At 32.5% G+C, this 15,531-nt stretch overlaps 1 protein-coding gene across 2 annotated transcripts in view; it reads right to left on the bottom strand.

Annotated features, from left to right (window-relative positions):
* The window catches only part of LOC106135541 (alpha-N-acetylgalactosaminidase), a 57,594-nt gene that overhangs the window by 27,976 nt on the left and 14,087 nt on the right, over positions 1 to 15,531 (bottom strand). For both annotated transcript variants that reach the window (XM_060950170.1, XM_060950169.1), the window contains exons 2-3: positions 2,545 to 2,943; positions 1,780 to 1,954 (exon numbers count right to left, since the gene is read on the bottom strand). In XM_060950170.1, coding sequence (XP_060806153.1) covers positions 1,780 to 1,954; positions 2,545 to 2,720 — 351 coding nt within the window. In that variant the 5' untranslated portion in view covers positions 2,721 to 2,943. The remainder of the gene's footprint in view (positions 1 to 1,779; positions 1,955 to 2,544; positions 2,944 to 15,531) is intronic.

A 15,531-nucleotide genomic window follows, 5' to 3' on the forward strand; every position in this document is an offset into this window, starting at 1 on the left:
ATCAAGATAAAATAAATTAATCGATTCGCAACGATGACCGTGGGAATAGAATCATACGCAAAGATCCTTGCGCCCACATATTAATAAGTCATAGACCATTATTCATTACAAGCCGTTTCTAAATTGTAAGTATACGCCTATTATATTACAATAATGCAGGGCTATGATGCGTTTATTGCCCATCAAACAGTTAATTAGTTTTATACATATATTAAATCTCAACTTTATCCCTTACGGGGTAGACAAAGTTTTTTGAAAAGCATGAAAAGCCAAGTTTAGCTGAATATCTTAATGTCGTAATTGAGAATCAATCACAATGACACGTTGCTAGCTAGCCTTTCCCTTGATTGACTTTTGTATCAGTTTGGAAAGAGTCAGAATCCCTGAAGCTATATACTTTAATCAAACCAGCTAACTTAATGTAGAACTAGAGTAACGATGTCTTTACTATGAGTTCTATCTAACCCACAATGTGTTACAAGAAGTTTTGAAGAATTCGTTAATATAAGTAGTAATTTATTAAACCAACACACAGTTTTTTTATTCCGTGTATAATATTAATACAGGTGTAAAGATATAATCTTTATACAGGTGACATGTGTGTTTGAGAGATTAAAAAATAAAATCGTTAAAAATAAAAACAGACATTGTAAACAGAAAAACAATTGAAGCTTAAACTGTGGGTTTGCTCGATTACGTACGAAGAAAGTGCCAATTAACATAATCCATTAACAAATGTTAGTTTACATGCCTTAACATGAGAAAGTCCATTTTAATTTTTATGTTATGGGTGGCACACATTCGTAAGGTTTCAGTTTTATTTATGTTAATCACGTTGGTAAGTGTTTTTTGTTTTTTTTTGTACTTTCAGTAACAAATTTTTTAATTTAAAATTAATCTTTGTGTTGTTTTTCCTAAAGTTTTTAACTTGCTTTGACATTGTCCACGTAGGTTTTGGTTTGTATGAAGGCGACTGTACAATATTTTATTTATTTGCTACAGTTTATTAACTTTAATGGGCTAAAAGTAGGAGTGTACATTTAATTATTTACGTTCAAATTTCAAGTAAGACGTTAAAAATGAATGCTCATTGAAAATTAAAACATAACCATGACAAATTAAAACATAACAGTTAAGATTTATATTAAGGGCACTCATAATACCTTGCATTATGAGTGTAAATCATATTGTTACTATTTAATGGCTTTTGCATATGTTATGAAGTCCCATTAATATTTACAATGTACTACAAATGAACTATCGGGTATACAATTAATCGTATATTGAATGGAGTTTTGCCATACCTATTACTAAATATTTTATTTCATTTTCAGAATTTTATGGGTAAAAATTTATTACCAAGGCATAAATTTTCTTAATAGTTGACATTTTACGATTGTATTTAATAGAATTACATACAATACTAAATTAAATGTTGATAAAATGTCTATCAGAAAAAGGTAGCCTACATATATGATATCAGATTGCATAATTTGACGTATTGCATGGAAATTGAAAATTGCACGTATTTTTGTTAATTTCCCTTACATTTTCATTTCACATTCTTGCCATATTGTATGAGGTTTGTAGGTATCCACCCTAGATAGTGTAAAGTTAGCATTTACATGGTAACTTATTGATTTTTTTACAGAAAACTACTGTCATATGAACTAACAACAAGGCTTCTAAAAGTCTTAAATCCTCTCGAGCCACTCAAATACAAAAGTCCTTACACAAAAAAGATTAAATAAAATACTAAGTAATAAAAAAATGACTCACATAATCAGCCAAGCTCTTCATTCCGTAGGGGAACCGTTCCCGGTCGGGGACAAGTTTCCCGCGCGCGTCCCGTTCTCGTTCGGGCCAGCAGTCGTCGACGTTAATGTACTCGTAGCCGGCCGCCGCGTACCCTTCCGTGACCAGGATGTCGGTCATTGTCCGGAAAAGACGGTCACTGGAATTAAAAGTAATCAGTCTATATCATTAAGTACCTACTTAGTGCCTCAAAAACAAAGTCGCCCTCTGCCTTAGTCTGTTTTCTAAGCTATTTTCTTATAATCTACCCATGGCATTTTCATTGTAATTGATATAATTCATTCCCGAAGGTAAATTATACATTCATTCATATAATTACGTCTATATCCAGTACGGGGTAGACATAGCCAGCAATCTTGAAAGACTGATAGGCCACGTTCAGCTGTTTCGCTTAATAATAGAATTGGCATTTATGAATTAAACATTATTATACAAAATAAAAATACAACACATTTTTTAAGGGACCCACGCATAACCTTGCCATGCAGTATTAGACAAGGGGGCACGTATAAAATTCGAATTTTAAATGAGTTTACCTAAATTAAAGCACCACAAAAAATGCAATCCCTCCTCTTAAATATCAAAATAATAATTATTGTAGTTCTTGTATAAAGTTTGACTAGTACAGAAATACATCCAGAGTTCAATGAAAGGTATAAAACATACATAAAATATATGTCGCTTTTATAAATAAAAATATTATTTCTAAAATCAGTAAGCAAATCTTACCTGATACAGTTATCAGGATCATTCTTGCAGTCGGTGTTGCATCGAAACCGTTCCCAAGCCAGCCATCCCATAGGCGGCGTCAGAGCCAACCCATTGTCCAACCCCGAGATGTTCCCAAACAGGCACACACCAACACACACTGTCCACAAACTCACATATGACATAAAAGACGCCATTTTTAAAATCACAATTAAAAAAATTCAACGTTATCTCGCTAAAGCTACTATCCTCATAGTTTTTCAATCACTGTTCGATTTTGCCCGACAAATACAACACTAAACTTGCGAATACAAGCGGCCGTACTGACACTTGTCGTATGACATTAGTTAGGTTATCTGTGTACCAAAGAGGTTTATGATAAAGTTCTGTTTATCCCAGGCGAAACTCCGGCCAAGTCATCTGTGGACAAACAAATTTATTGTGTTATAAATTTGCTGATAACACTCGTTAACCTTATCTAATTAGTTTAAATTACTAATACTGCCATATAAAAAAATTAATAATAATTTTTGGAATATCAACTAATTAAAGCTTTCTTAGTGTATGGCCGTATTTTTTATCATTTAAATACGGAGAAAGTTAAAATAGCTAATCATAAATGCCTTATTTGTTAAAACTGTAGGTTTAATTTGCAGTTGACTGTTATTTTTATTTAAATGAATGCAACTTTCAAGAGACTATGAGCTTTCCAATAAATCATCTTAAGTATTTCTGGCTAACTTCGAACATTTTAATAAATATTTACTTATTTATGTAATTGCCACAAACATTATTATCATTATTACCACATAACCATGACAGATTGCAATTCGTCATGTGAACATAAAAAAATAATTACTAAGTTAACAAAAACGATTACTTGCAACGCCCGAGGCCTAAGATTGTACAATAATTAAGCCTTATCTGTCAGATCTAGGGTCATAATGATAGCCTATTATTACATACATTTAATAACATGGCGACGTATTGTAAGGTGAATTACTAAACCAAGAAAAATATGTACCATCGCCTTTCTGAACTTTATTTTTATTTTGAATTATTTAATGAATTGCATGTGGCTCGATCCGCGGGTTACATTTTCACGTTAAGGGGCAAAGATTTGATTTAAATAAGTAAGTCTTCCACCATTATAAAGTTGAGCCAAAGCTTATTTATATTTGAAAAATACCGAGGAAAAGTTAGAAATCCCTTTCGCAGACCTTATGACTCAATAGGGAGACACTTATAAGGTGGTATAATCAGTTTCGTAAATTTCTATGCATTCCATAAAATCTTTATTCTTTTATCATCAGCTCATTAAATAAGATTGTGTATGCAAATTTAAAGATCTTTAAATTCAAGATGGCATTTACTAATGTGCATCTTACGAAATTGCCTCCATCCTTGCTCTGATCTATTTTTATTAGATATATGAGTGTTACGAAATATATATTTATTGAAATCACTTTAAAATCCAGTTTTCTCAACGAATCACGATGAAGTGATTTGTGTAAATTAAGAACGCTATCCATCATTGTTATGAAATAGAATCTCTGAGGAGATTTTTATTATAGGTACTTAAGAACAAGTTCAACTTAAAAACCGAAAATAACAAGGCACTTTAGAATAGGACCACTCCATATGTTTTCCATGGATCTCGTAGGTAAAAGGCGACTAAGGGATAGGCTTATAAACTTGGGATTGTTGTAGGCGATGGGCTAGTTACCTGCCACTATTGGATCTCAATTCTATCATTCAGCCATACAGCTGGCCTTTCAGTCTTTTCAAGACTGTTGGCTCTGCCTATTTTGAAAGGAATTTAGACATATCTTTGTATATACATATGTCACAAGTTCGAGAACAAAACAAAACGAAAAAATATATTTTTAATGGACTTGAGATTCAAATTGTGATGATTCCAGCCCATAGCCTTAAAGAAGAATTACGAGTTTATAAGCCTTTGTTTTGATTAACTTTTACAATTAACGTAGGGCGAAAAGCAAATTTTTTTTATTTCTACCAGACAAGCATGGAAGCAGTGGCTTGACCATATAAAAATATCGACACTGCAGGAATGAACTGAAAAAAAAAACGTGTAGCAGAAAGTGTAATTAAATTACTTACATTCATATTCTATAGGAACTAATTCCCTGAACCCCATACAAATCACGTTAAAATGATTACTGCAATTTGGCGCACGCAATAATTGTTATAATCATACAATTGTATTGGCAGTTAATTTGTAACAGCGTAAGGCTAGTCATTTCACAATGATCTATTGTTATGGCCATGTGATATCGAGATGTAGCAGTTTTTTATTACATAGCAGTTTTTTAAAGCAAAATTTCATAATATTTGGAAAGGTGTTTATTAAGCTTTTCATAGAAAACTTGAATGTAATAAATAAGAGGCAACGGGCGTCGCTTTTACAGATAACTCTTTGACAAAAAAGGTTAATTTATGGCCTATCTGTTTGTGTAAATGTAACTGTTGGCAGTATTTTGCTAAGCGAAATATAAGTTAAATAAAAAAAATACAATAGGTACGTTTGTTCATAATTTCCAACCATCATTTAAAAAATAAATACAATGTTGGTTAACTCAATAATTTTTTTTTACTTGTAGCATCGTAGGTCATTTAAAATATTGCAGTAAAAATAAATCAAGCCACTTGCAATGTTGCAGTGTGCAACGAAATAGCATTCGGATTGCCGCCTAACTAGCCGCTTGCAACACTAATAGCTTATTTACAAGAAAGTGCACTTCTGACATAATGTCAGCAAATTGAGATTGTGGGAACATTGTATAATGAGTGTAGCACTTACTGCTAAAAGATGCGTTGTATCTTGCTAAAAACAACAGTCGTGGTGTGTTATGTAAGCCGTGGGGCAGAATTGGACTAGCGGGGTTATTCAGAAACCTTGGTAAGGCATATGATTTTTATTTCCTCTATCTCTACTCCTGAAAGTAGCCGAAGCAATTATTTTTAATATAAGTACATATATATAAAAATTCTTCCGTTACTGAGCGCCGAACTGACTGACAGACAATACAAAGGCCAAACCGCTTTATCCAGAAGAAATATGGCGTTTAGGTTCTTTCTGTGGTCTAGGGTGAAAAAGAGGATTTCCCAAAATTCCCCCTTGAACGGGAATTATCGAAAATTTTCATATTACTGAGCAGATTCTTAAAATCAATTAAAAACGATATCTCTTATAAAAGTTCCAAAATCACTACATAGTATAAAACAAAGTCGCCCATTTTGTCTGTAGTCCCTTCGTATGCATAAAACTTTAAAACTACGCAACGGATTTTGATGCGGTTTTCACTAATAGAAAGAGTATTTTCTCCGACAGGTTTTTATATATAATTGAAATACATTGAAACTATATTAGCTGAGTTATAGCGATTTATGTCCAAGAAGTCAGAAAAAAAATCTAATTGAAGATTGCATTTGTGCGTGCGCCGCTTATACCGTTGGATACAAGTAAGAACCAATGTATAGCAAAAACATTGGTCTTTATTAGTTCTACAAAAAAGTCCGCGATGACATATATCCAGCTTTTTTATTTAAGTCACAAAAACTACTTTTCTGTATTAAAAAAACATTTAATTCGTTGGGTGATGTTTAACTGGTGATATAACCAATAATACATATATCCTTATCAAAATAAGTAAGTTCATCATCACGAGCATTTAATTTAGATTATTTTTGCAGTTTACAGTGTGTTATTTAGACATATAGTTTAGGAGATATCACGATATTAGTATTGCGGCACGGTACGGGCCGGCCTTCAATTTGTTTTTCATTGGTTTATAAAAACTAAATATCTGAGTGTTGAGCCTAACAAGGCACACCTATGTCAGTTTCGTTTTTCCAAGAACAATATGGTACCTATATAGCATATTTTTCAATTCCATGTTTTAAATATCTGCCAGGTCAATTGTCTAAATATTGGTAAAAATAAATAATTGAAATATTTCTTTAATAAGTTAAATGTCCTGTTTATTTCCTATGTATTATTATATATATTTGCATATGTTGTATATTACAAATAATGAATGAATTTGAACATTATCAACAATTTGTTTTCTCTTTTTATTTATCATTCAAGAGGAAGGTTTTTATTTATAATTTTTTCCGAATTTTGCACCCGTGCGAAGCCGGGGCGGGTCGCTAGTATACAATAAATCACGCCTCTTTCATGGATACGTAGACTTTTATCGTTTCGTCCACATCTCTCTTCATGCAAGCAGTTTGATAAGGTCCTCTTGTCCTGATATTTTGCCAGAACGTATTGTAATGCCCGTTAAAGAAAGAAAGAAAAACAAGGGCATCGCAATGAAATTTTTGTATGACCTTCTTTACGTTACAATTTCTGTACTCACTAGATAAGTATATGTAAATTGAAGAATACACCAGCTATTTCTTAGATGTAATGGGGGCATTACATGTAACGGAGCAGAAAAATATTCCGAGCCGCTATTCGCTTACGCGTAAATTATATGTTATTGTTTAAAGTTGTGGTCTTTTGCTAATTTGATGTGTTATTCTCGTGATTATCAATAAGATCAACTTCTCTAAAAAACCTTTCTAGGTCTTATGGTCTGCATTAATATTTAAACTTAAGACGCTGCAGGCATTTAAGAAGTTATGGAAATAGAATAAATGTTGGAATGCGAACCCCACACCCGAAGGGTATCAACTAGAAACACAAAATGGCGAGTGCAACAAAAAATACCCGACCATGCACAACTTTAACTTATATTCATAGAATACCAGACAATAAATGGCTATATGCCGTGTGTTTACCGGCACCATTAGAAAAGAAAGAATTGGACCATTCCATCTCTTTCCCATGGATGTCGTAAAAGGCGACTAAGGGCTTATATACCTACTTGAGATTCATCATTTAGGCGACAGACTAGCAACCTGTCACTATTTAAATCTCAATTCTATCATTAAGCCAAACAGCTAAACATGGCCTATCAGTCTTTTTAAGACTGTTGGCTCTGTCTACCCCGCAAGAGATAAGGACGTGATTATATGTATGTATGTAATAAATGGCTATCATTTAATTGAAATGTAAGCTATTTGCGTACTGCCATCAATATGATCCGGTCATTATTTTACAGCTCCTATAACCTCACTAATGCAAAAATTACATAATGTGCATATCCAACAGTTATCCTGTGGTCTGTATGAAAATTGCTGTAATTGAATTTGCAATGCATCCTATGGAGCTAATGTATAATAACTTTAATAAGGGCACAGTGGTCATGCCGTAATGAATATGACACGCAAGGTTTAGATTAGAATTGATCGAATGGATTGTCGTTAGTAGGTATTGATGTAATGCAAATCTTATACTTTTTATTTCTTTGTTGTCGACATAAAAAAGTAAGTGGGTTGGTAGAAATCGTTGTAATACATACACAAAATCACGCGCATCTTTCCCGGAGGGATAGGCAGAGACCAGATCTTTCAAATTGCCACGATCTCTGCATACTTCTTGCACTTTATCCACCCACCTTCATCGTGCCATGTTGTCGGTTTAGGGAGTTCTTGACCAGACCTTTCTTTAGTATGCCACTATGATGATAACTAATTTCCATTTTTCTTTATATTTCTATTTTGACAACTATATCTACATGTTTGACAAAAGAATGCGTGTTATTGATCCTGCAGATATTTTAGTCGAATGTTATTTAGAGGATGTTATTGAATAAGAAACAAGATATGACATAATTCCTTAAGTATTTTAATATGAATATTAACGCCATACTTTATGTGACTAAGCCGTAAAACGAATAAAACGAAGCTTGACATTAAAATAATCCCAATTTTTATACAAAATGTCAGGATTTTAAGAATAGGTTATCTCATAAAGATACCTATTATTACTTAATGCTAAAATCTTGCTATACGTACATTATTATATTGTTTTGTAGTATCGTTTACGGTCATATAATTCGAATTAAACTTGAATTCCAAATCACGTGTGGTCAGTAAGTTAGTCACGTGTATACATTCGAATGAACCCAATAATGCCGTAACTATCTAAAGGCGGTTTTACACGGAATAAACTGAACGACATTCCCATCTAATCTGTAGTAAACTGAAATATAGTCCGTGTGGTTCCCGGCACCAGTACAAAATAGAATAAGACAACTCCATCTCTTTCCCATGGATGTCGTCAAAAGGCGATTAAGAGATAGGCTTACAAACTTGGGGTTCTTTTTTAGGCGATGGGCTAGCAACCTACATATAACTAGTTGAATCTCATTTCTATCATAAAGACAAATAGCTGAACGTGGACAATTAGTATTTTCAAAACTGTTGGCTCTGTCTACCCCACAAAGGATATAGACGTGACGTTTCTTAGATGTGTTTTAATTTGTCTGCTTCCATAAAATCTTCATTTGATTTTCATCTTAATTAAAATTTTTTCATTGACGTAAACAAGCCGATCAGTATATGTTGCAGGTAACATAAAAATCTTCAAACTGATATTTTATTATTTTTATTTTTCAGACATGCTTTGCTCTGTGCCCGTTTAAGAAAGCATTTAAACTTACAATTGTATCTACAAAGTGTACGTCCGGCTCAGTTTACGTAATTTTTATGTAAGGAACCGGACTAAAACGTGGTTAGCCTGTTAATAAGGTGGGTATTATAAAGTATTATGTACTTATAATCTCAACATGTAACGAACAACCAAAGAAACGGAAATATAGTAATATGATTAAATTATTTCTATAGGCTGCTTGTTGTAGGGAATGTTTTTTGTTTCATATTTTTTTATTTACGCATGCATGGCAAATGCAAGGTCCGGCACATGCAGTGAAAAATATACCTGCAGTATTAAAACTTTCTAGTGATAACGTATTTTTTTTTATAATGAACCTTATCGGTATACGATACGCCAGGTTAACAGCTTTTTCCTCTGAGTCCCATTTTTTCACGAAGCTTTTCTTAATTACTAAGTCTGCCCTTTGTATATTTTTTTGTGAAATAAAGTTTTCAATAAATAAATAGGTAAATCTTAACATACTGCTTTTTCTATTGTTACCTTAAATCGTATGGAGCTTTGTACCACTTGACACAGCGCTATTTAGATAACACAGCGAAATTAAAGAGATATTTACTTAAGTAGTATCGACCTAAGAAAATCCTAAAAAATAATTAATTTGTTGGCGAATATACCTCGCCAACCTGCCTATGCATAGACGTCGTTTTAAGCTGGTTTCTCGATGTTATTATATGGGTCAGCGTAAACCAGTTTTCTTGCACTTTCTGACTAGCAACATTAATATTGAAATCATTCGCATATGGTCGGATATTTTGTAACTAAATTCTCGTTTCGTTATGCAGTAAAACCTGAAGGCAAATCATCAGCAGGCTACAGTTAGCCGTATATTTTGATAAATTTCAAATATTAATTTTTTAAGCTTTTTACTCATGAGCAAATTTCAAAGAAAAAATCTTGGAAGAATAACAATATATTAATTTGATTATATGATAGAAGACGTCATGAGGAATCCTGCACATGCAAGCAACTGGATATGTTACCATCGGTTTGTTTCCCCTGCAAAGGTTGTGGAGCGGAGGTCAGGCTTCTTCTTCTATCCTTCTTATGGGCGAACCCCAGGTTCTTCGCCAGAGAGGTGAGGAAGTCACAAAGACACATGCTAATGATTAAGAATAGATTCATACATAAAGTGGACTATATAAAAACTACAAGCCCAGGTGAACATTGATAATTTAACAATAAGAAACAATGCCTTGAATCACATTTTTAATAAGAAGTTTTTTAAGAATCATTACATTACATTTTCCATTTAATAATTACTTAAACCTAAAATGTTTTATTGCCTTTCTCTGAAATAAAACGGAGTTGAAATCAGCATTAAACTTGTTTTAAAGCTTACTTTCTCATTTCAGACATTTCATTGATTATATTTTTATCCAATGTGTACTTTTAACTTTAACTCCTTAATGTCGATGGTCTATCCTTATATTATTGAGAGAATATATTATTTAGAGAAAATATTATTATTGGACGACATTTGGCACAGAGATAGACTACATTAGGCTACTTATTATCTGAAAATTCCCAAGGGAGCAAAGCTTCACTCAAAGACTATGGTATCATAAATTTCTTTATGATTGGGATATGCCAATAAACATAAATTTGTTTTCATTCAACAAAAAAGTGAAATTCTAAACCATTGAACTTTGATGCCAGATTGCCCGATAAAGTCTTACCTATAAGAATGGTGGAGATTATCTTTATAAATATCTTTGTAAAGGCAAATTTTCATCGCGTGGAACGCTTATCATATCATAGCTATAATTAGAGTTAATCTATTTTATCACTAAAACATAGTAGCAAATATCTCGATAGTACATTGTTTATTGTTATTATGTATTATCATGCCACTTATCTTTTACAAATGGTTCATTATTGCTTTAGTAGATGCTCATCTTGAAGATGGTTTTATCGTTAATATGTTCATTTTACTCTCGCTATTGGTGTCAAGATGGAATTTTGTACTTGTATTAGTTACATAATGTCATTGACTTGCTTTTTACTACGCTTTTATTAGCTTGGGTTGTATGTATGTATGTATGTATGTATGTATGTATGTAACGGAATCTTTGAGCTTAATTTTCACTGATTTCTAAACGTCTGATCAACTTGAAACTTTGCACACGTATCAAGGACCGATGACAATGCAATATTTTGATAAGAGTTTCTCATTATCCTTATTAAAACTGCCAGGATTAATAAATTCATTTTTAGATCCTTCGTATGAGAGTAAGAGAGACAGAGATAGCACCAGTGCCAGTAATCTCCATACAAGAAACCAAGAAGTTCTGACGTATAAGGAGTCCAAAAAGAGATGTAATATATTTCCATATAATGTTACTATTAACCTGAGGCTTTTTTATTTCATCGCATTGCTCCATTTAGAATTACCATTAGAAACAATAGTAGAATTAGTAGAATATTTTAAAACAATAAAAAATATATAAGTAATAAAACAAAAGTAATAAATGAAAATTGAACAACTAAATTTACAACAATACAAGAATAAAGTTACTACCTACAGAACTTTGCGATATTTAATACGTATTTAACATATTAATGCGATTCTTGAATTAACATTATGTAACTTTTGCATATTTATAATAGCAACACTGTAATACTCGCTTGGAAAATGAGTGACAGTTTGTTTATTTATGTAAAATAAGTTTTGCAGTAAGTTTTGAATTCGATTCTAACACCTGTAAACTTTCTTTCTGTTTTTTTACCGGTGCCTGTGTATTTACCTATTTGCACTTTGTTTTGTGCTGATAACTTGTCGTTATTTGGAGTTTGGAATCTTCCGTTGAGTCGAGCTTTGTTCTTCCGGATATTCGTGTGATTTTATCATCTGAGATTGGACTCTGACTGTGTTCACTGTGTTGTGCAGATATTTTGAGATAGGACTCCTGTAAAAAGTACCTGATTATTTGAGATAGGGGTCCCAAGTTTGTGTTTGTTTTTGTGAAAGACAGATTTTACTACAAAAGTGCCACGATGTCTTCAGATAAACATTGTTGCGTTCCTGGTTGTAAAGGCAGTGGAGGTATGTTTGAAATATTTTTGTTCCTGTATCAATCTGCCTCTTAATCTTGTGGTTTGATTCCTGGCAAGGCCACAATCGAAAATTGTTATGTTTGCTGGATAGTCAAAAATATTATTAACAGTGATTTATCACTATAAAATTCTTTTCAACTGGGTTTAACAATCATCATACATACATGCATACATATAATCACGTCTATATCCCTTGCGGGGTAGACAGAGCCAACAGTCTTGTAAAGACTGATAGGCCACCTTCAGCTATTGGGCTTTAAGATAGAATTGAGATTCAAATAGTGACAGGTTGCTAGCCCATCGCCTAAAAAAGAATCATGATGATGAGAATATTATGAGATTTAATCCAATCAGGCCACATATAACTTTAAGAAAGTTAGTTGTGAAAACCTCCGGCGATGGGTGCATGGTTGCGAAAGTCATTTCTAGTAAGATAGTTATACAGCGTAGTAGAAGTAGTAGGAAGTTAACACTTCTACCAAAAAATAATTGTATAAAAAAACTAAAAAACTAGGCGTTTTATTGCTAATCAAACTAAAAAATAGAAAATAAATAATAGTTTAAAAAAAACTAAAAAACTACGCTTTATTGCTAATCAAACTAAAAAATAGAAAATAAAATTTAAAGACAAAGGAATTATAAAACAGTAGTAGCAAGTCGAACAATCGGTTATAGTCAATTACCTCGGATTAAAATTATAACAAAATTAAATTTATAAACAAAACAATTTAAATCAGAGTAAAAAGCGTGGGGTGCATTTTACTTCATTTTCATAACTCTCTTGTCATAAATATATGCTTATAGAATGATTTTAATATTTACTACATCAGGCACCCCACGCTTTTTACTCAGATTTAAATTGTTTTGTTTATAAATTTAATTTTGTTATAATTTTAATCCGAGGTAATTGACTATAACCGATTGTTCGACTTGCTACTACTGTTTTATAATTCCTTTGTCTTTAAATTTTATTTTCTATTTTTTAGTTTGATTAGCAATAAAGCGTAGTTTTTTAGTTTTTTTTTATAGCTATAATATTATATTATCATACTTGAAATGAAGGATAATCTTAATATATACTCATTTAAATATACCTATAAACAATTAGACGATGTACAATGATTTTACGTAGGAATAATATATTTTTTTTATTATCTTTCATTCATGTAACATTTTCTTCTTGTGAAAAGCTTAAGCAAAATTTGTATACTCTGTTGCCTGCCTTATCAACTTGCCTTAAAAAATTTCATGCAATTAAATAAATCAAAATGTAGTTACGGTATAATTTTGTTTTATTTTTTATATGTAGTGAACAAAACGTATACCTATAGACAATATCGCAGTTTTCCTTAATAATTATTTAATTTATTGTGGTATTTGAACCTAGGTAGCCCTAAGTTGAGTCTTTCTACCTTAAAAGAGATGAAATCAAGATATACATACGTGTACGAAGTAGAAGTGACGTATTTTCCCCCTGTCATTGTACAAATTTATTTACTGCTTGTAAGCGTGTGCTAAAATCAGTTGTTAATAACAAATTTCGTAAAGCAGTTGCTATTTCCACCTCGACGTAGAACTAAAAGCCTCGTAACATGAGAATGACACTCGTTAGACAATGTATGTATATATAATATCGCGATCTAAACAGCTGTCTGTTGCACAACTCTGTTCCCAGTGGTTTACATCTCCATTGTGAAGATTTTTCAGGCCTAAAATAAAGCCGCCATGTTTTTTTTAGTTTTACGCAACTACAGCCTAGTTGACGCTATGGTTATCTCTGGTTGACTTCTACATTTACAAGCATACATGATCGCGCCTTATTCCTGAAGGAATAGACAAACATATGTATATATACATAATTCCACGATCCCTGCGAAACGAAATTATTTCGTTTAATTAATCTTATCAATGGAACATACACATATAACCTTTGTAATTTTATTTCTTGTGATTATTAGTCTCGATATTTTCTGTGTACATAATTAGTAAATAAATAAATACTTATAATTAAGTTGTTGAAAGAAACTTACAAAAAAATGTGGACCCCGGGCCTTGAACCACTACTGTGGAATTGGTGCATTTGGGAATATCAATACAACTTTTTGGTGAAAGAAACATTTCTTAAATAAAACAGACCTAGGTTGACTGGTAGATAATGCAGCTAGCATTAGGTCCGCCAATTGTGATATACATTTGTATTTAGTACAATAAAGTTTAAATAAATATTACAGTTCTCCTAACAAATTACTTTTCTACTAACCATATTTTCGCATTGTAATAATCAACAAAAATACGTATCAACATTTCAGTACCTAAATCTGTATTTCAGTAGGTAACTTAAGAAATGAGCTTTATGTATTTCGTTAATCGAGTCATTATCATTGCTCATTAGCGTTATATAGGAACAGTTAGCGATGTCGTGAGCCGACATACGCTGAATAAAATCGAAAGTGGTGAAAACAAAGCTGTGACGCAACCGCTCTACTCCACTTGTTAGGGCTATTCTACAACCGATGGACGGTGCACGGTCAGTAAAATAATGAAATATTTTTTTATTTTTATACTAGAGGCCACCTGCGACTTCGTCCGCGTGGAAACCCTATCAATCCCGCGGGCACTCTGGGATAAAAAGTAGCCTTTATGTTATTCTGGGTCTTCAGCTACCTACATACCAAATTTCATTGTAATCGATTCAGTAGTTTTTGCGTGAAAGCGTAACACACATCCATACTGACATACTCACAAACTTTCGCATTTATAATATTAGTAGAATTTCTATTATCTGGCTCAGAGAATCATGGTTCCCATTCTACCAGTCTTCTGGGCACACTCCCTTAGATTAATTTGATACTATGTTGGGACTTTACAATAAGCAAAGTTACTTGTTAATTAATATTTATTTTTCTTAGGGGTAGTTTTAGTTTATAATAGTATTCATATGATTACAAATATTTAATTAGGTACCATTAATTATTATTCTTATCTTTTTTGCTACCGCTACGCTCTACTTACAGTCCATCGGTCAAACAAATCCAGTTTGCGTTGTCACGCACGACTGAATGGTTGACGGATCACCCCAATAGCTTTTATTATTGTTGACAAGCCTATCTTTAAACTTAAACGTGACTTGACTATTACGAGTTTTATGCCAGAGGTTATGTGTTTCTAGGAGAGTTTATCTGAGCTATTTCTATTTAAAAATTAATCTATTTGAGCCCTGAGGCGCAATGGTAATTAATTTCTTTGTTTATGACGTTAGCTTGATTTTGCTGTACATAAAAAAGGTTATTTTATTTAGTGTTTTATTGTATACTAGCTTCCCCCCGCGACTCCGTCCGCGCGAAAGTCGGTCATCGCGTGGA

This window comes from Amyelois transitella, chromosome 21 (assembly GCF_032362555.1).
Source record: "Amyelois transitella isolate CPQ chromosome 21, ilAmyTran1.1, whole genome shotgun sequence".
NCBI lineage: Eukaryota > Metazoa > Arthropoda > Insecta > Lepidoptera > Pyralidae > Amyelois > Amyelois transitella.